The sequence below is a fragment of the Nelusetta ayraudi genome, unplaced genomic scaffold (assembly GCF_046127955.1).
Source record: "Nelusetta ayraudi isolate G7.1 ecotype Tasmania unplaced genomic scaffold, CSIRO-AGI_Nayr_v1 ptg000040l, whole genome shotgun sequence".
Lineage (NCBI taxonomy): Eukaryota > Metazoa > Chordata > Actinopteri > Tetraodontiformes > Monacanthidae > Nelusetta > Nelusetta ayraudi.
This window is the reverse complement of record NW_027466090.1, coordinates 42,507-60,000: the sequence shown is the minus strand read 5'-3', so window position 1 is coordinate 60,000 and position 17,494 is coordinate 42,507. Positions and strand designations below refer to the sequence as shown.

At 47.2% G+C, this 17,494-nt stretch overlaps 1 protein-coding gene and 1 long non-coding RNA gene across 2 annotated transcripts in view; both read right to left on the bottom strand.

Annotated features, from left to right (window-relative positions):
• Nucleotides 1–12,856, bottom strand: part of LOC142892931 (uncharacterized) — a 26,757-nt gene extending 13,901 nt beyond the window's left edge. The window contains exon 1 of the long non-coding RNA XR_012927623.1: nucleotides 12,764–12,856. This is a non-coding gene — a long non-coding RNA (uncharacterized LOC142892931). The remainder of the gene's footprint in view (nucleotides 1–12,763) is intronic.
• A 178-nt stretch (nucleotides 12,857–13,034) lies between these two features.
• pmp22a (peripheral myelin protein 22a) lies at nucleotides 13,035–16,086 on the bottom strand. Its single transcript, XM_076033073.1, has 5 exons — nucleotides 15,937–16,086; nucleotides 14,888–14,979; nucleotides 14,612–14,705; nucleotides 14,333–14,473; nucleotides 13,035–14,188 (listed from the first exon to the last, which is right to left on the bottom strand). Exons 2-5 carry the CDS (start codon nucleotides 14,963–14,965, stop codon nucleotides 14,037–14,039), a joined length of 465 nt encoding a protein of 154 aa, XP_075889188.1. The 5' UTR covers nucleotides 14,966–14,979; nucleotides 15,937–16,086; the 3' UTR covers nucleotides 13,035–14,036.
• Nucleotides 16,087–17,494: the final 1,408 nt, after the last annotated feature.

Genomic DNA, 17,494 nt, shown 5'->3' with positions numbered 1-17,494 from the left:
ACATTGTAAGCAAAAGATTTCAAGTGAACGTTTGAAAAAACAGGAGATAATTTGTCTATTGGGAGCATTTCTATCAGCTGGTGCAGAGCCAGTGAGCTGGGTTGGGAAGCCGTCGGCAGATAGATGTAAGGTGAGGTGACGAGGTGACACCAAAACAGAGACCACTGTTTATTTGTCAGATCCTCATGAATTATGGTGTTCTTCAGTTTCTTGAGTTATTACACAACAGTGATCTTTCCCTCTTGCTCAACACATTCCTGAGTGCCAGATATGCTTTTTATTATTGTATTTTTTTTGGGGGTGGGGAGGTAAAAGAGCACATTCTTCTTGCACTTCTCCATTTGGGGGCAGATGCAACTGATAAGAGTTCAGCCCCTCAGAGATTAAGCCTCTTAATATTTCTCAACTACAGCAAATAGTCACAGAGGGTCAAAGATGTTCTGTTGTGAAATCGCAGGCTCTTGCTGGCCAGTTTTCTCATCCATCCATCCACACTTCTACTCTGTATCAAGGCATATGTAAAAGTCAGGGTTGTCCGACCCTCAACAGATCACCAGTTTATCGCATACTTAACACAGTGAGAGGCGGACATTCAGACGGAAAACATTCAAACTCCTCAACTGGAATGGAACCCACAACCTTCCCTCTGTTAGGTGACAGTGTTGTCCTAGTATCTGTATGGCCTTTAAAGCTCTTGCTAAGAGCTAATGGTTTGGATTGAGCCCTCCAAAGACATACAAGGTCGAAGACATTCAACTGCCAACAGACCACCATCCCCTCAACCACCTTCTCACTTCAGAAGACTCCCACCCTCATCCTGGCTTTCTCCCCGTTCTATAAGCTGCAAAGAGGTGCGAGGAGACCCCGACTCTCCGCCAAACAATGTCACCTCCATAATCCAAAGGTCCAGGCCTGATGGGGGAGGGGATTACTGGGCCGGACCGTCTGCAGTGCGGTCTGCTGTCTGTCTGCAACCTCCGGAGTTGAGCCGAGCGGAGAGTCAAGGCCCCAGTGGCCGCTGCTAATCTGGAAAGGAGCCGTCTGAGCCGGGCCTTGAGGGCCAGACGGCCCCGTGTGCGCCTGTGTCGGAGATATGTTTTACATTTCTGAGGGCGGCACGGCTCCTTCTGGACACAGCAGATAGGAGCCGGAATGTATTAATGCATTACGGCTGATAAATTAATGTTGCGGAGGCCATTTCATTCTGTCGGCGGACAGAGAAGAGGAGGTGGGGAGGTGGGGGGGGCCTTAATGACTTGTTGGCTTTTAACAGAGACTTTACAATTAGGAAATTAACGGGGGACAACATGGGCCTTGGGCGCTGGCGCAACACTCTGCGCAGAGATCATCTCCCGGCTTTGAGGGATTTAATCTGATACTTCAATTAATTGGTTTGTTAGACTTCTGCTCCTGGCTTTGAAGGGAAATTAAAGCAATGCCAGAGCGGAGCTGGAAACTTGCCCAGCGTGGCTCAGAGCGCAACCGACTCCCGTTATCGCCCATCCCATTTATCCCATTGGCTTCACATTTTCTACTCGATGTTTCCTGCTTTTTTGTTCAAATGCATTTTATATTTTATGATATTTCCATTGATTCGTGTCAGACTCAGCCACCCACAGTATACAATGGGTAGCAAAGCTCGGCCTAGTTGCGTGTGTAGTTGTTACTTCACAGAAAGCTCAAAATCCTGTGTGCGCAAGGAGGAAGAACACGTTCAATCGATTCATCAGCCGCGACAATGGGCAGCCGCGACAATGGGCAGCCGCCAACGTTATTTCTCCCACTGTGATTGAAATTGAATTTTGAATGCAGGAAAATCAGGCTGCATAGCAACACCAGTGCCGTGCGACAGCCGCACATGCTACACACAGTGAACGCTGTGTCACTGGCTCGAAGAATATAGATGCAATATGTCTCTCTCTTGCTCTCTTATTTATATATATGTATGTGTGTGTGTGTGTGTGTGTGTGTGTGTGTGTGTGTGTGTGTGGTCTCTGCACTACTACTAACAGCTTGTGGTAATAGTTTATGATGGCAGCCCCTTTAAAATTGATTCTCGCTACCAATAATCAGCTCTGGAAGAAGTTTAATTTTTTTTCACAAGAAGCGTGCGAACGAGGGCCTCATCTGAATGAACTCGTCCTTGATAACCCCCCCGCCCCTCTCCCTCACACACACACACACACACACACACACACACACACACACACACACACACACACACACACACACACACACACACACACACACACACACACACACACACACACACCCTCCACCTCTCCTGTTGCCTCTTGGAAAGCATCAAGGTCCTGATTTGTCATGGGCCCTATTGAGGAGAATTCCTTCTGTTGCCATGGTATCTGGGGGAGCGCTGTCACTCATTGTCACCAGGATGATGGCTTGCTCGACTTTTTTTTTTTTTTTTTCTGTCGCGACGACTGTATTTGCTCAACTCAGGGGGAAAAGTTGGCGCACTGACTCCTCCAGATGAAAATATGTCAGGCTGGTAAACAAGAGTGTTAATTCATTAATTTGGACGAATAATTTGCCCCGGATCTGTCTCATCGCCAAACTGTGATTTTATTCATTTTAACCACGCTGTCCGTTGCCTCTCTATCCAAGCCGACTGTGAGGCAACTTCTTCGTTCTCTCTATGTCGTGAACACCAGCTGGTTGCGGCGCCGCAGAGCCGCGCAACTCTTCACTCTCGCAGCTACGCTGCACCTCGGCAGAGCTCAGCTGTCGGCACATGACACATATAGAAACTCTCTATTACACCAACCATGCCAGCTTCTGGAACACATGCCAGGTAACGAGGTGCACGATCAAGATGCTCCCGCTGTCCCGAGGGTTCCAACTGCAGGATTGTTCCAGGGAATTTCACTGTATCCGTCGTCTCCGGAGAGACAGACAGAGAGAAGGTGGGAAGAGATCTGCATATGTGGGTTAGCGGTTTTAAATCTGCAGGGCTGACGCTGTCACGTAATTCTGGGCTAAACACTTATATTTTAAGCGTGCGAGTCTGTTCACACCGCAGAGTGTGACAGGGTGGCGTGCACGTTGCCGCTGCACTCGTTTGAAATGGTTGAGCAGAGGAAGCTTCACCCAGCCCGGTCTCTTCCAATTGTTTAAGCAGCCTTTTATACAGAGTCCTTAAATAGTTTGAAAATAGCTACTTTTTTGAAGAGCGTTAATTATCTCTCATCCATCAACCGATATTGAGTTGTTTTCATGCCTCGAGGAGGTAATGAGAATTCTAAAAACCCTGGTTTAATGAACTCTAACCTGCAATTCATATTTTGTTTTTAAATAATGCAACTAGGTTGGTGCTTCAGTGGACATAAATGGTGGAGCAACCTTGTGCAGCTGTAAAAAAAAAAAAAAAAAAAAATTAGAAAGAAAAGAAAAAAGACTGAAGCTATTTTGACTGAGGGTGTATTCACACCAGTCCAAAAGGTCCGCAAAATGGACTTTTTTGGTTTAGTTTGAACCAAACAGGGCAGGTGTGAATACGCCCTAAAACAACCTTTTCAAATGTTATCTTCCTGTTTTATTAATCACCACTCTGTTCTCTATCCTTGCAGAGTGCTTAACCTTGGAGGCCCCGTTGCAGTAGGGGCCTGTCGCTGCTGTACATCAGCGCTGCATGGCGCTACTATAAGTGGCTTCTCAGTGTGGCAACAAGTGCAGCGCCGGATATTCCAGGCTAAACGTTCAAAACATACGTTCCAATGCAAAACAGTTTACCAAAAATGTTTATAACGTAATAATATATATTACATAATAAATCCTAAAGGCCCCATATGCTGTTATTTTTATCCCGACTCCAGTTGAACAGCTTTGCTTGATAAATAATAATAATAAAAAAAAAATCCCTGGTTTACAGCCTCCTGCAGAAACACTTGGATTCTTAGTTTAAGTTTCTTAATGTAATACACACACACACACACACACACACACACGCGCGCACACACACTCGCACGCTTTCGCTAATGTATGTCAGCCAACATTTAGAGCGAGAGGACATTATCGCTCCTCCAGCCACTTATTACCTCCATGCAGTGAAACAACTTTGCGCTCCTCCGCGGTTACCGATCAGTGACCCGTGCCTCAGAGGACTCGCCAAGGATCTCTATATCAGGAGAGACAAGGCGGGCTAATCCAATTATTTCTGCAGCCGGAGAGTCACTGTTATCATTGTGATGACCCGATTGTGTTCGTGGAAAAGTCAGCATGTGGCCACTTTGGTTGGGACTCTTGATATCTTGACTCTGCAACACTTTTGTCCGATTTTCTTACTTTACCAGGGTCTTCGTTTGATGTTTGGGCAACATTAGCAGTCTGATTCGTGTCAATTAAGTTCGTTTCAGACTTGCGTAATACGGCCACTAACATACAGGAATTTGCCAAGAATAAAATTATTAAGATAAACAATGCAGCGGACTTAACAAAAATCATTTGTCTGTCCGTCCCTTTGCACAAGGCTTTAAACTGCAGGTGATTGGCTGAATGATGAAGGGGCGTCAACATTCTGCAGGCAGAGATGGCAGGAAGTCAGCAGCGACTCTGTGACTGGCAGCCGCGGAGGGAAACATCAAGCCTCGGCACGCAGGAGGGCCAACTTTCTATGCATTGGCTCCATTGGCGATACAAAGAGGGCGCAGAGTTCCAGAAGACGGAGGTGCCGCTGACGTCTTTAATCTCCTGCCGGCACCGGCAGCGCGCGTGTTTTCTTTCTCTTTTGGAAAGCAAAATGCAAGATAATGGCCCCTTATTAAAGACAAAACATCTTCTCTTCGCCGAGTCCCGCTGCACGGCAGCGAAAACCATTTTCCAGGAGTAGCGGTTTACTTACTTATCTGCCATTTCGCAAATTCTTTCCCCCGTGTTTTCCTATTCTCTTACATTTCCCTCGGGGCAACATATTTTTCTCCGCTTGTTCTCCGACCGCAGGGTAAACAGGCCGTTCCCTGCAGCGCCGGGATGCGATCCTTTGGCGGGTGCCCCCCCCCCCCCCCCCCTCCCCCTTCTCAGTGCGGTGTGTTGAACTGAATCAGGGCTGCGTGCCCAAGTGTGTGTGTGTTTATGTGTGAAACGTCCACATGGACGAGAAGAGAAAATTCCACATTAATCAGAAACAAATCAGGGGGAAACCGCAGGTGTCAGCTTTTAAAGGTGGCGCAGAAGAGCGCCAAAGAATCCAACATTCAAGAGGAACTTCCCTCCACAAGCTCTCTTCTTCTTCTTCTAATAAAATTGTGGTTGTAAAAATCAGGAAATCTTTTTCGTCTTCTCCTCCTCCTCCTCTTCCTCCTGCTGCCGCCGCTGCACATAATGAAGAGGCTGACATGGAGCTCAATATCTGGCCTACATTGTGAGAGGCTGGTCTGAAGCAATTAATCTTGGCCAAAGCCTCTTAAGACAAGAGGCGAGAAGAGCTACACAACCACCACCACCAATTTTCCTCATTTAAATTGAAGACGGTTTAACGGCTGACACGACTGGTCCGCCGCCCTCCCACTGACTCCTCGCGCTCCCCGCCAATTTATGCCAGTGTCCCGCAAACAGGGGTTTCTTGCACGTGCACGGTCATCGGAAGGTGCAGAACGTCGTGCGCGAATTCTAGATTTCCTCAATTCAACTAATAATCAGAATTGAAAAATTATCTGCATTCTCACATGTGAAACACATTTTTCTTTAAAAGGTTTCAAAAAATTAAAGTGCATCTTAATTTGCTAGTTTGTCACTATGCCTCTGCTTGGAAACTGCAAATTGCAGAAAATTCTGCAAGTTAATTATCAAATTCCAATTCCTGATTGTAGATATTTGAAGACAGACACATTTGCCAAACCAAATCAAAAAGTGTCAGCAATGGCCACCTTCTCATCTCCCTGCAAACATCATGCTTTGATTGTGAGACCCCTAGAGGCTACAAGGTGAATGACATGACATGACAACTTCTGCAAGTGTGCATCCCCGCTACATGAATTGACTTCAACTTTGCAGCAGGATCGGACTTTCCCACAGCTTCCGCACCCATGCGCTCCTGAGTGGATCTGAGAGCGAGACACAACGTGCAAGTTTATGGTTCGGCAAACGAGCTCACTCTTGTTTTAAACGGCCGAGGACGCGGCGACAAACATTTACGCGAGGGCCTCGCGCTTCCACTCCCAAGCTCCGTCGGCAAAGCGGCTGCCTGATGAATGTGGGTTTTTTTTAATCGGCGGCTTGCACAGGGGAGTTCGCCGGGCGATCCAATAAGCGTTGACTTTTACAACCAGGCGGGATTTACGAGGCTTGCCGTGCGGTGGGAAATGGCGAGCGGCGGTGACTTACGGCTCCGTCCTTGGCGCTGCTCTCCCGCCGCTCGCTGAGAAATCGATGCACCTTTTTCCGTTTGGTTGTTTTGTTTTTTTTCCCCCTCCGAGTTTGATTTAGGTGACGCAGGCGGGAGAGAAACGAGGTTCCCGCAGTGGCGCCACGTCGTTCTTTATGAGCGCCAGCTCATTTACTGTTGCTGCGGCGGCATATTTCAAAAACCGCCTCCGACGCGGTGAAGACGGCGTCTTTTCCTGTTGACAAATCTGTCGCCGTTGATGATGGTGATATGCCGCCTTCGGAGGCCGATCTGAGTCGGCGGCTGGCCCGGGCCGACCCGGAGCTTCCTCTGTGATGCAACCTCAGTTTGCTGATGTTTTGAGGTACGACTGGTCGCTTGTGGGGCGGTGTGGAGCTGTCGAAAAGGCTTCCTGACAACCCTGGCAGCTGCAGACGGTGGAGGCTCGTCACCCTGTCGGAGGTGCCAAAGGTGCCGCGAACCCTCTCATCTGCGGGTTTTACACCCGTCACACAGGAAGATTTCAGCAACAACGTCGCCGTCGGGACGCTAGTGTGTCATTTTTCATTCAGCGAAATAAGGAGAGGAGGCGTCACGGGCGCACGACGGCCGACTTGTTTTTCACAACAGATGAAACAGTAGGGGGGTGGAAGGGGGAGGGGTGAGGAGGTCACTCACTTTTATAAAGAATCAAGGCACTGCTTGAGAGAGGAAGTCAGGTTTGTCTCCGGCCGAGCGTGCAGCCGTGTGAAAAGCCCTGCTGAGAGGAAGGACGTGCGTCAGTGTGTAAAGCCTCAGAACGCACTAAAAGAGACCTCCTGACATGAGGGTGGGAGGGCTGGGGCCAGGAGGAAACGGGGGGGGCACAGAGGGGTCAAAATTCAGCTTCCGTGGCCAATCATCAAAAGGCGCGCATTTGCAGGTTGATGAGGTAAACCGGCTCTTTTTGCAACAGCGCGAGGCCTCGCACAGTATCTACGGAATGCACCTTTAGAAGAACGAGCAGCAGATTTTCTCCATTTTAGGATTTTTTTTATCTGCTCGACTCAGTCAGTTTGCTTCTGACTTGACAGTTTCTAGTTCGTGTCACCCTGACGCAGAGATGAAGCAACGTTCCACTCACGGAAAAAAACACATCAGTGGGATGCGCTGGTTTCGTGACTGCTGAGAGACGTTTTGGATTTGAGGCGGTCTCGGCCATCTGTTCTTCTGCATACAGATCAGGTGATCATCAGGTGACTCTATTTTCTTTCTTTGTTGTTCATGTTTTCTTTCTTTGTTGTGACGCATCTTGAGCTGCTTTTTGTATGAAAAGTGCCATACAAAAATAAAGTTGAAGTTGATGTGAAAATGTCTTTTTTTCAAACCCCCCTCCACCGCCCCGCTCCCACCCACCCCTCTCTCCTCCCGCCCTGCGGAAGCAAGTTGTTTCCTCCCTTACACAAGCAAACAGACTCTCTTGGGCAACGGCAGGTGATTTGACCCTTCGACACTCTGCTGCTCTTCCTCCTCGTAAAACACATCACAGCCTCCCGCTAATGAATGCAAACACAGGTCGGCCCTCGCTGTTTGCACTCGGCTCCTCTGACGAGGTAATCATTGGCGGGCACCGGGGCCTCGGCACACCTGCGACTGGTCCGCATTTTGCGAGCGGAGGATTTGTTTGGACTCATTATTCCGTGTGATGAGAGGTGGAGCGGGGTGTTGCCGTCGCAGCGTCAAATATTTGCACTGCGCAGATGTTTAGAGGAACCTATTAACCTCATCCGAGCGGACCGCGTCGAGTGATGCTTCCCCCGCCCTTGACTGGTTCTGTTTATCGCTTCACAATATTTAGACTGACTGAGCACAAGTTCATTCCCTTTGACATCACAAGTTCTGGTGCTGTGGCCTTGACCATCCATAAAGCCTCAGGTGGAACATCTGATTCCTGCTGTGAAACAAAGTAAAGTCTCTCTGCTTTACAGTTATGATGTAGGCTAAAGTCAAGGGAAAGATGTCAATCTTCCTAATAATCTCATGTGAAATATGTGTAGTAGTTTTCAGGGTTCGTACTTGCACCAATTTTACTCATTGTGTGGCCAATGATGACCTTTGCACAAATATCTGTGAGTGCAGACCATTTTTTTTTGTTTCCTTCACTTACAAAAAAAGAATGGGATTGAAGTGGTGTTAACTCTGTCTGACCTGTGGTGCTCCGGAGATAAAGAGGAAGTTAGAAGGAAAAGGCTGCTCCACCCAAACTGAAGACACGACTGATCCTAGCAGTATTGTCAGCAGCATTTTTGAAAGTCACTTCACTGATGTTTTGGTAAAAAAACAAAACGCTACAAGCCTGTCAATGAACTGCAAAAAAAAACACACTCCAAAACTCCAAAATTCTTGAAATCAGCCCCCTGTGATGTCATGGGTTAGGCATAGCTTCGCTTCTGTCCCCTTGCTTTTGGATCCACTTCCAAAAATGTGGAAGTTACAACAAAGCATCAGTTTTAGCAGGCAGCTAAAACATGCAGTTTTTCATGTCAGGCTGTAAACAGAAGGCTAAACCTGCCATTCCCTCCAGAGGCGGTCTCACTACATTTGGGTATAATAACTGGACATTTTAAAGAACTCGCAATTCATGGACAACTGTGTCTTTTCCTCAACCTGTGTGAGTGTTTGCTAAAGGTGTAACTCTAGCCGCACTTCCTGTGGACCCCGGTGGCCACCAGAACCCCAAACCATCAGTCACTGCAGCGACCAGGAAGGCAAACAAAGGCACCCACTCTAAACACCTCCAGATCAGTGGGTCTCTGCTCCCTTATCCTCCCTGAGATCCACGGCAGGGGCCACTGGCTGGGGTCACCGGGGTTGGACTAACACGGCTACTTCAGTTTGACACACATGCACATACACACACACACATACAGGCAACTGCCAGGCAGAAGTCACCTCCCCCTTTCGGGAAACAAGGACGAGTTTCTGATATTAGCCTACAAGCATTAACTGCAGCTCAGGATTCGACTCGACTGAAATCGAGCTCGTCCATCGACAGCGTTTAAATCCGTCTTAAAATCCCCCTTCATGTTTCGTAACCACTCAACTTCCATCACATATTAAAAAAAAAGTGTGAGGCACTGGAAAAGCTGTGTGATGAAAGTGTGAGACACACTCGCTCCAAGCTACACTGTAACGCCACAGAAGAAGACCAGGAAAAAGGAGCTATGCAATGAGGTGCGAACAGCGGTTGCTGCTGAGATGATTAGCAATTAGCAAAACAGAACAGAACAAAAAAGAGACAAACAGCATGAAGGTGATTGGCCACCGCCAATTGGAGATCGTCACCAGACGATCTCATCTTCACCTGCCTGATTGCGCAAGATCTCCGTCAGATTATCCATAACTTTTTTTTTAACCTCATTATGCAAGTGCGAGAATCATGCCTCTTCACTGTTGAAAACGACATATGTTCGAATGAAGCGATAATAATCAGCAGACTCATGGTGTCATTGGAGCTGTTCCCCCGTCCATATTTATGGCAACTGTTTTAATATGCATATAATTAGCAATGAATAATTGATTTATCTTTTCTCCTTCCTTATTTTTAGGGGGAATGAGGGATCTGTGCAGCCACCTCACTTCCTGCTGAAAGAATGCAATATGTACAATTTTTTTAAATGCAGCATGCTAACGAAGGCTCAGGTTTCAAGCTCCGCATCTTGAGTTGAAAATTATTCAAAGTACTTCAGGATTTGCAATCACAGATTGAGATACGTCATCATTTCGGAAACAAATTGATGGATGTTTTAGTGTTTTATCAAGTTTCCTTCAGTCAGAATGTCTGCAGGATTCAAGCCTTACTTTGAAAGCCTTAGTTTAAAAAGTATTGTAGGTGCCTGTAGAAAAACACAGACACATGTCTTGTCATCCTCATGGTGAGTTTTGAGGCTTTTTTTCGGGGGGGAGGAGGTGGGGTGTCAGGAAACGGCAATGCCTGATTCCTCTGCATGGCAGGGGGTCCGGGGCCCGAGCGCCAGCGGCCAGATTTAACAGCGGGGGTCACGGGTCAGAGGTGTCTCCAGGTTCCACATTTGCAACTCCTGCCCAGATCGTGTCCGGGTTGCCGTCAAAGCGGCCAACCAGCCGCACGCTAATGTGTATTAGCAAGACAAAGGCCGGCGGAGAGGGGCGGGCTTTGATTTCTCTCAGATTTATGGCCGTGATGAAATCAGGCCTGAATAAAGTGGGATCGGCCCGTTTTCTCCATCGTTTGGCCACATCTAAAGGGTCCCGGCTTTTGTTTCCGGACACCCGAGATGAAAAGGCAACAAATCTAAAAGAGAATGAAGAGAGGAGGGACAGCAGCCTCGTCTGAAGTCCCTCACGTCTCCCTTTCAGAGAGCCATCAGCTGGCCGGGGCCCATTGTGTCGTCTCCTTCACGACTATTACCGGGCCCGGCCGGAGGAATTCCCAAAACCGGGGACTTATGGAAATGATCTCAACGTGCTCCTGGGATACTGCGAAAGCACGCGGCCTTCCCGGGCCGTCGCTGAGCTGCAGCGCAGCTCCACATGCCAGCGAAACATCCTGGACTTCATCAAGTTGTAGAAACACTCCTGATGAGTGTGTGTGTGTGAGTGTGTGTGTGTGTGTGTGTGCATGCGTGTGTGTGTGTCTTCAGCCGGCCGTAAGCTCAGCAGCCGCCGGATTGGTCACCTCCTCCTCACCCCCACCCGTCCTGCGTGTCCCGCAGTAAATACTAAGTGCCCCCCGGTGACCCGGCCGGTGATAAATAACCCTTAAGGTTAACCACGTTTGAAATGGAGCCGCGAGGCCATTACTGGCCTCCGGAGTTTTCTTGACATGCCCAATATGTTATCTGTGCGAGTGGGAGCAGAGCGGCATTAAGTGGTGTGTCTCCCTTTTGTGTCGTGTGCTGATGAAGTCGGAAGGAACTCCGTCAGCCGCCACAGCCGAGGCTCAAGCTCTTTATGTGTCGCGTCTTTAAAGTAAGACGCGTTAGATTCTAATAAAGCTTGCCATGGTCTCCTAGTTTTCACGTTTTTATTTTACAGTGTTACACACAAAGTCATAATGCAAAAAAATAAGTTTTAAGATGTCTAGAAAACTAATTTCGCCCTGTTTGCATCATCTCACAACGATGATTAGCTTTAGTTTCTGCTTATAAATAAAATATATCATCATTATTATCATTATTATTATTATTATTATGTCTTTGGAGTTTTTCGCACACATTGTTAGACATGTTAGCACGTATTAACATTGGCAAAGCGACATTTGTGTAACATGTAAGCTGAAGCAGAGCGAGTGTGACGAATGAAAAGGCCCGCTGCTTCTTCCTCGGCTAAACCTTGCATTTTCCGAGGAAACGTCGCAAAACTCGCTGCAGCCGAGTTGAAAGTCACGCCTTCCGCGCCGCACGCCCAAAGATTCGGGATCTCAAAGCCACAAACTTTGTCTGTGATGTGGAGTCTCGGGAGACATCTATGAACTGTGTTTGATCAAAGGCAGAATCCTCTTCCAATAATCCACTGTGGTGCCAGCTTCAGAGGGGGGTGGTGGGGGGATTAGCGTCATGTCGGCCCTGTATTGTCAGCTTCAAGTGGCAAACAGACGGGATGAGGTGTTGGATCCCTCGGTCGTGGACCGAACACCAGCAGGGTGACTGGAGTCTGATGAATTCCATTTATGTCAAGGGAAATGAATCGCGAGAAGTAGAGAGACGACGTCTCCCTCTAGTGGACGTGTAACTAATTAACCAAGTAGTAACCCAACAGTTGTTGAATTAAACTGAACAATTGCATGTAAGAAGGATTTTTATTTTAAAACGCTGGACGTAAAGAACCAATTTAAAAACACAAGGCGTTTCGGTGTTCATCCAAACACCTTCATCAGTTGTTGTAGCTCTGGCAGTTACGGACACATAAGGGTCACTTGTCACATGTTGTTCTTTACGTCCAGTGTTTTAAAATAAAATCCCTTCAAGAGCAACTTTCTACATGGATACATGAATCTCCACAGACACTGAACAATCGCATCTGAGGGGGGTTGCTTGCTCACATTAAACCAAAGTCACTACATTTAGATTTATTTGAAGCGTTTCCATCAGTTCATATGCACGCATGTGTTGCTAGGCGGGTTTTTTTTTGTTTGTTTGTTTGTTTGTTTTTAAGTTTGAAGCTTTGCTTTATTTAACATTAAACCCTTCGTTGGTTGTCAATATGAAAACCATACAACTTGAGAGGTTATATCTTTCTTTTTAGACATATAGTTAACTGCAGCCCAGTCACCCACATTCCCTTGTTGTTGTTTTTTTTTGAGCCAGAATTCTCCAAAAGTATTTCCGGCATTAAACAGGTTCGTCATCAAACATTGAAACATTCACGAACACACGCCTTACCTGCCTCAAACTCGACACATACCTTCACTTATTCATGAAGATGTCAATGAATCGTCGTGCTCGCACTATTTCTTCAGCAAGCAGGCGCGGGTAGTGGAGTTCAAAAATGCCAAAACAAACAGGACATCACCCCCGGAAGTAGTACGCGACCCTCAAGTGGACGTTGTTTGGACGACACTCCATGGACCTTCAGGCAACTCCGGACTCTTAGCTCCCTCGTGTGGTCAAATTAAGCTACTACAACGTGTGGCTGTGTGGCGTACACTGGCATTAGTATTTTCCCCCTCTTAGTAAACTATTTAAAAGTGTTTATTTAGAAGAATACTGGCAACAAAAAAACATGAAGTCAAACATATGTTTATACAAAGAAAAGTCATAGTCACAGGATAGGGCACACTTGCAACACAAAGTAAATTGAAACATAGGGTATAATTGAAAAGCACCATTTTTTTTTTCAAGACTAGATTACAAATTGCAAATCCTTTTATTTAGCATATAAAGTACAATGATTTTTTTTGTAAAAACTTCATGGTTATTTTTTTTAAATTGTTTTTCAAGAACACGTTTCTGATATTCTGATATTCTCATTATTTTTCCTTCCACGACACAGAAATTTTAAACTAAGGCACATGTGTGGTTTCAAACACACAAATCAAGACGACGCTTAAGAGAAGTAAAGAAAAAGGAGCTTGAAACTCTGGCAGTTGAAGCAACACATCTTTGGCACAGCTGCATGATTTGTGAGAGACAAAAACTAAAACAGAAAAAAAAAAAAAAAAAAAAAAAAACAAGACAATGTTAACTTGACAACACTATGTACAGAAATGTAATGTAAAAATGTTATAAATATGTCTAAAAACCACAGACACTATGTACATCTTTGTACTGTAGTGAGGCAGGATTTATCTCGTCTTGGCTGTGGCACACAATCGGGTTTGTGGGAGTCGGGTGGCGGCGTGCAACAAAAGCCAACGTGCCGCCGGCTGATTTTTCGTGGGAAAACCCGGCGAGGTAATGAGGTGACACCGCGGCCGGGCCGGGGTGGGTGAAAAAGAAAATCAGCACGTGATGGTTGGATTCCACTGAGAACAAAGTGGCGAGCTCGTCTTCGTTTGGCATTTCAAGGAAAGTGGAAGGAGGGGAGGAGGGGTGGGGGGGGGGGAATCGCTGGTGACACGTGCGGTTTTTGTTGCAGCTGCTGGGATGTCAGTCTACGGTCTGTGGGCAGTAGGCACAGTGCGACGCTCTCCTCCAGGGGTCTCTCCTCCACGACCCTCTCCTCGCACCTCCACCACTCATTCCTTCTTCCTCAGGACGATGTAAATGAGGCCGCTGATGAGGCATAGGGGGAACGCCACCCAGGCCACCACGTAGGCGTAGCCGAAATCCGTGCCGTCGTCCGGATTCATCACCGTGTAGATGATGGCGGCGCACATCACGAACACGCCTACGAGGAAAGACGGAAGGAAAGAAAGAGAGAAGGATGGAAGAAAGGCAAGAGATGAGGCAATGATGATTTTGGTGATGTTGTGGTGAGGGGCGTGACCCATCCCTGAAAAACAAATGTGCTGATTGATCAGGTCATACTCACTGGCCAAGACCTGGAAGATGGCGGTGAAGAAGAAGCGGCCGCCCTTGACCAGCCGGAAGAGCTGATAGAGGAAGGCGATGAGGGAGAAGACGCAGAAGAGGATGGAGAGGATCATGAGGGCCTGAACCGCCTGGATCCAGTCTGGATGGAGCAGAGGGACAGGAAGAGTCAGAGTCAGCACACACACACACACACACACACACACACACACACACACACACACACACACAAAGATCCAGAACTTTGGTTCAGGTTAAAGTTTATTCGACTGGTGCAAACCTTCATCGCTGGCCGGCTTGCAGTGATACCCCGCAACGGTTGTCCTGCAGTCGTACCACAGATCTTTGCTTCTTTCCCCACCTACAGACCAGGTCTGGTAACAGCAACAACACACAGCATTTAAAACAATATATATATGAAGAAAAAGTGTATCACTATTGTATTTTCAGCCGTTATTACATATAATCTTCCACATATAATCAGAGAGAAGCTCTAATGAACATTTTTTTCTTTCATTTTTTTTTTTAATCTAAAGAATTGAGGTGAGGCACTCACACTGGCTGCCGTGGCCACGGTGAGCAGGATGAGGATGATGAGGTGCAGGACGAGCACTCCGAGCAGAATGAGCAGCATTTTGTCAAGTAGATCTGCAAAAGACAAGAAGTACAGTTTTGTGTTGTGTTTTTTAAAAATTACCCCCCCCCCTTTTCCCCCCCACCCCCCAAAAAAACTTCCCATCCTCCCGACAAACGCCCAGCCACGTGGCCGCAAGAGGGCGCCACTCTCCCGCTGCGCCGCCAGACCGCAATGTTTACCTCAAAAGTGTAAGTGTCCTGTTACAACCGTTAAGAATGAAGGAACTTCGAACATTCTCTGTCCGCTGCAGGGTTTCAACCGACGACGATGTTGCGCAAATCAAACCTTCTTTCAAACACATTTGACACGCTCGAATGATTGGATAACAAACCGGTTCTGACGCAGGCGCATTAAAAAAAAAAAAAACAATAATAATTAAAAAAAAAAAAAAAAAAAGTTTGCGAAAGAGCCCGAGGTTAAAGAAGGAAAGAGGAAGGATGTTCTTTCTTTCTTTTTCTTTCTTTCTTTCTTCTTTTTTTTAAGTGAAGTGTGTGGCGCAAAAGCAGCCCCAAAAAAGGCTGCCTGGTTCCTGTCTAAAGGGCGCGTGCTGCTGCTGGTGCGCAAACTCAAGTCATCTGCGTCAAAGAAATAACATTCCAGCGTAGCGTCGCCATGCGTGCGCCTCCACCTCCACCCACTGTCTGCACCCTTCCGTTGTCCCCATACAAAGTCGAACTGCTGTGAAACCTTCAAAAACCTGCAACACAGGACGCCTGAAAAGTTATTTATCTCTCTCTCTGTCTCTCTGTCTCTCTGTCTCTCTCTCTGTCTCTCTCTCGCTCTCTCTCGTTTAAAGGAGGAATTAATGAACTCATGCGCTTTAAGGGGGTAAATCCAAGGGAGCCGATTTAAAGTCCAGGATGTAAAGTCCTTGCCGCGCGTCTCGGGGACCACAAAAAAAAAAAAAGAAGAAGAAGAGAGAAATCATTCGAAGCCGCTCAAGCGAAACAAAACAATATCCAACTTACAGGTTGGGGAACGGAGCAGAGTGAAGTGTGTTTCCGTCAGAATGCGGCGCTCGAGTGAAGAGTTGAAGGGGGCAAAAAAAACTTCTCGACTCCGCGTCTCGACTCCTTCCCTGCAGCTCGCCTACTATTCCAGATGTGGCTCTCACACACGCACACACCCCAGTCTGAGTCTTTTTTCCCCGCCCGAGAACACCGCCCTTGCACGCCGTTGCACGTCACCAGGGGCCCGCTCCAAAACTTTTTTCTTTTCCTTTTTTTTCTGTTTTAAACTTAACCCCCGCTTCTCCTTCGTTCTTCCTCTTGTCTTGATTTGATCATCTGGATTCCATGGAGTCTTCAACATTGTTTTAGTCCGACAAAAACAACATTGTTTGAACGAGCACAACACTAATTAAAAAAATAAATAAATAAATAATAATAAAAAAAAAATACATCAGCATGATGTATTATGTACATATTTAAACAAGCTCGTGATGATCATGATTCTAATTTGCTGCTGATATTTACAGCTGGTGGTCATGTGGCCTCTATTAAAGTCCTCACGCCTGCATTCTTTGGTGCGCAAACATTTTGCTCCACATCTCACTTTCTCATTTCTCCTGTTTACTTGGCTGCGTCTGATACTTTGCCTCTGATCTCAAGGTTGAAGGCCCAGAGTGATACAAATGTTGATGCAAACTCCTCAGAAATAGGAAAACTCCTGCCGTCACTTTGAAGGCATGCCGTCGGGCTTTTCATTGCAGATCTAAGCTCTCAGTGATGTCACCAAGGGCACGGATACGTCACAACCCAGGCGCTATTCAAAGTTCAAGTAACAGTATGAGTAAGACTATTTTTTCTGCAGGTTCCACTTTTCTTTCCAAGTTTAGAAATAGACTGTAGGTGATGTCACAAAGGGCTCTTATCCCTCATCCCTGTGTTGTGCAAAATACCAAGGAAATTATACGTCTCTGGCCGCCCTGCATGTCTTTCGTTGCTCCAAAGCAGCTGGCGAGTTCCTAAACAAGTTAGAAATCATCCCCTTGTGATGTCACAAAGGGCACCGTTTCTTCACGTGACACAAGGTCTTTAAAATAACTAGACTTTGAGGACCCAAAGACAAGCGGGGAGGATAAACTGGTGTGACTCCGCTGGTACAAGCAGCATCTTTTCAGCTAGCTAGAAATAAAGTGTCTCCTCTGGCTGGGTGTGTGTGTGTGTGTGTGTGTGTGTGTGTGTGTGTGTGTGTGTGTGTGCGTGCGTGCGCATGCATATGAGCGGTGCCCCTGCAGGGCCCCACAGCTATGCCCAGAATGCGTGCGCGAGGAGCGGGCCCTCCTGGTTTAAGCCACACAGCTGGCAAATTGGCCCAGCAGCTTGGACGTTCACGCTCCCAGACGTGACCGTCTCCGCTCGCCGGTGCCTCCGCGGTCGCAGCGGTGAGGCCAAACACAAACACGAGATCACAGCACAACAGGCACAACATGGCCGCGTTGAGGAAGCCTCCCGGGGCACCAGACGCGACCGGAATCTGCCGGCTGCGTGCAGCCTCCTCAGGGTGGAACTCTGAGCATCACAC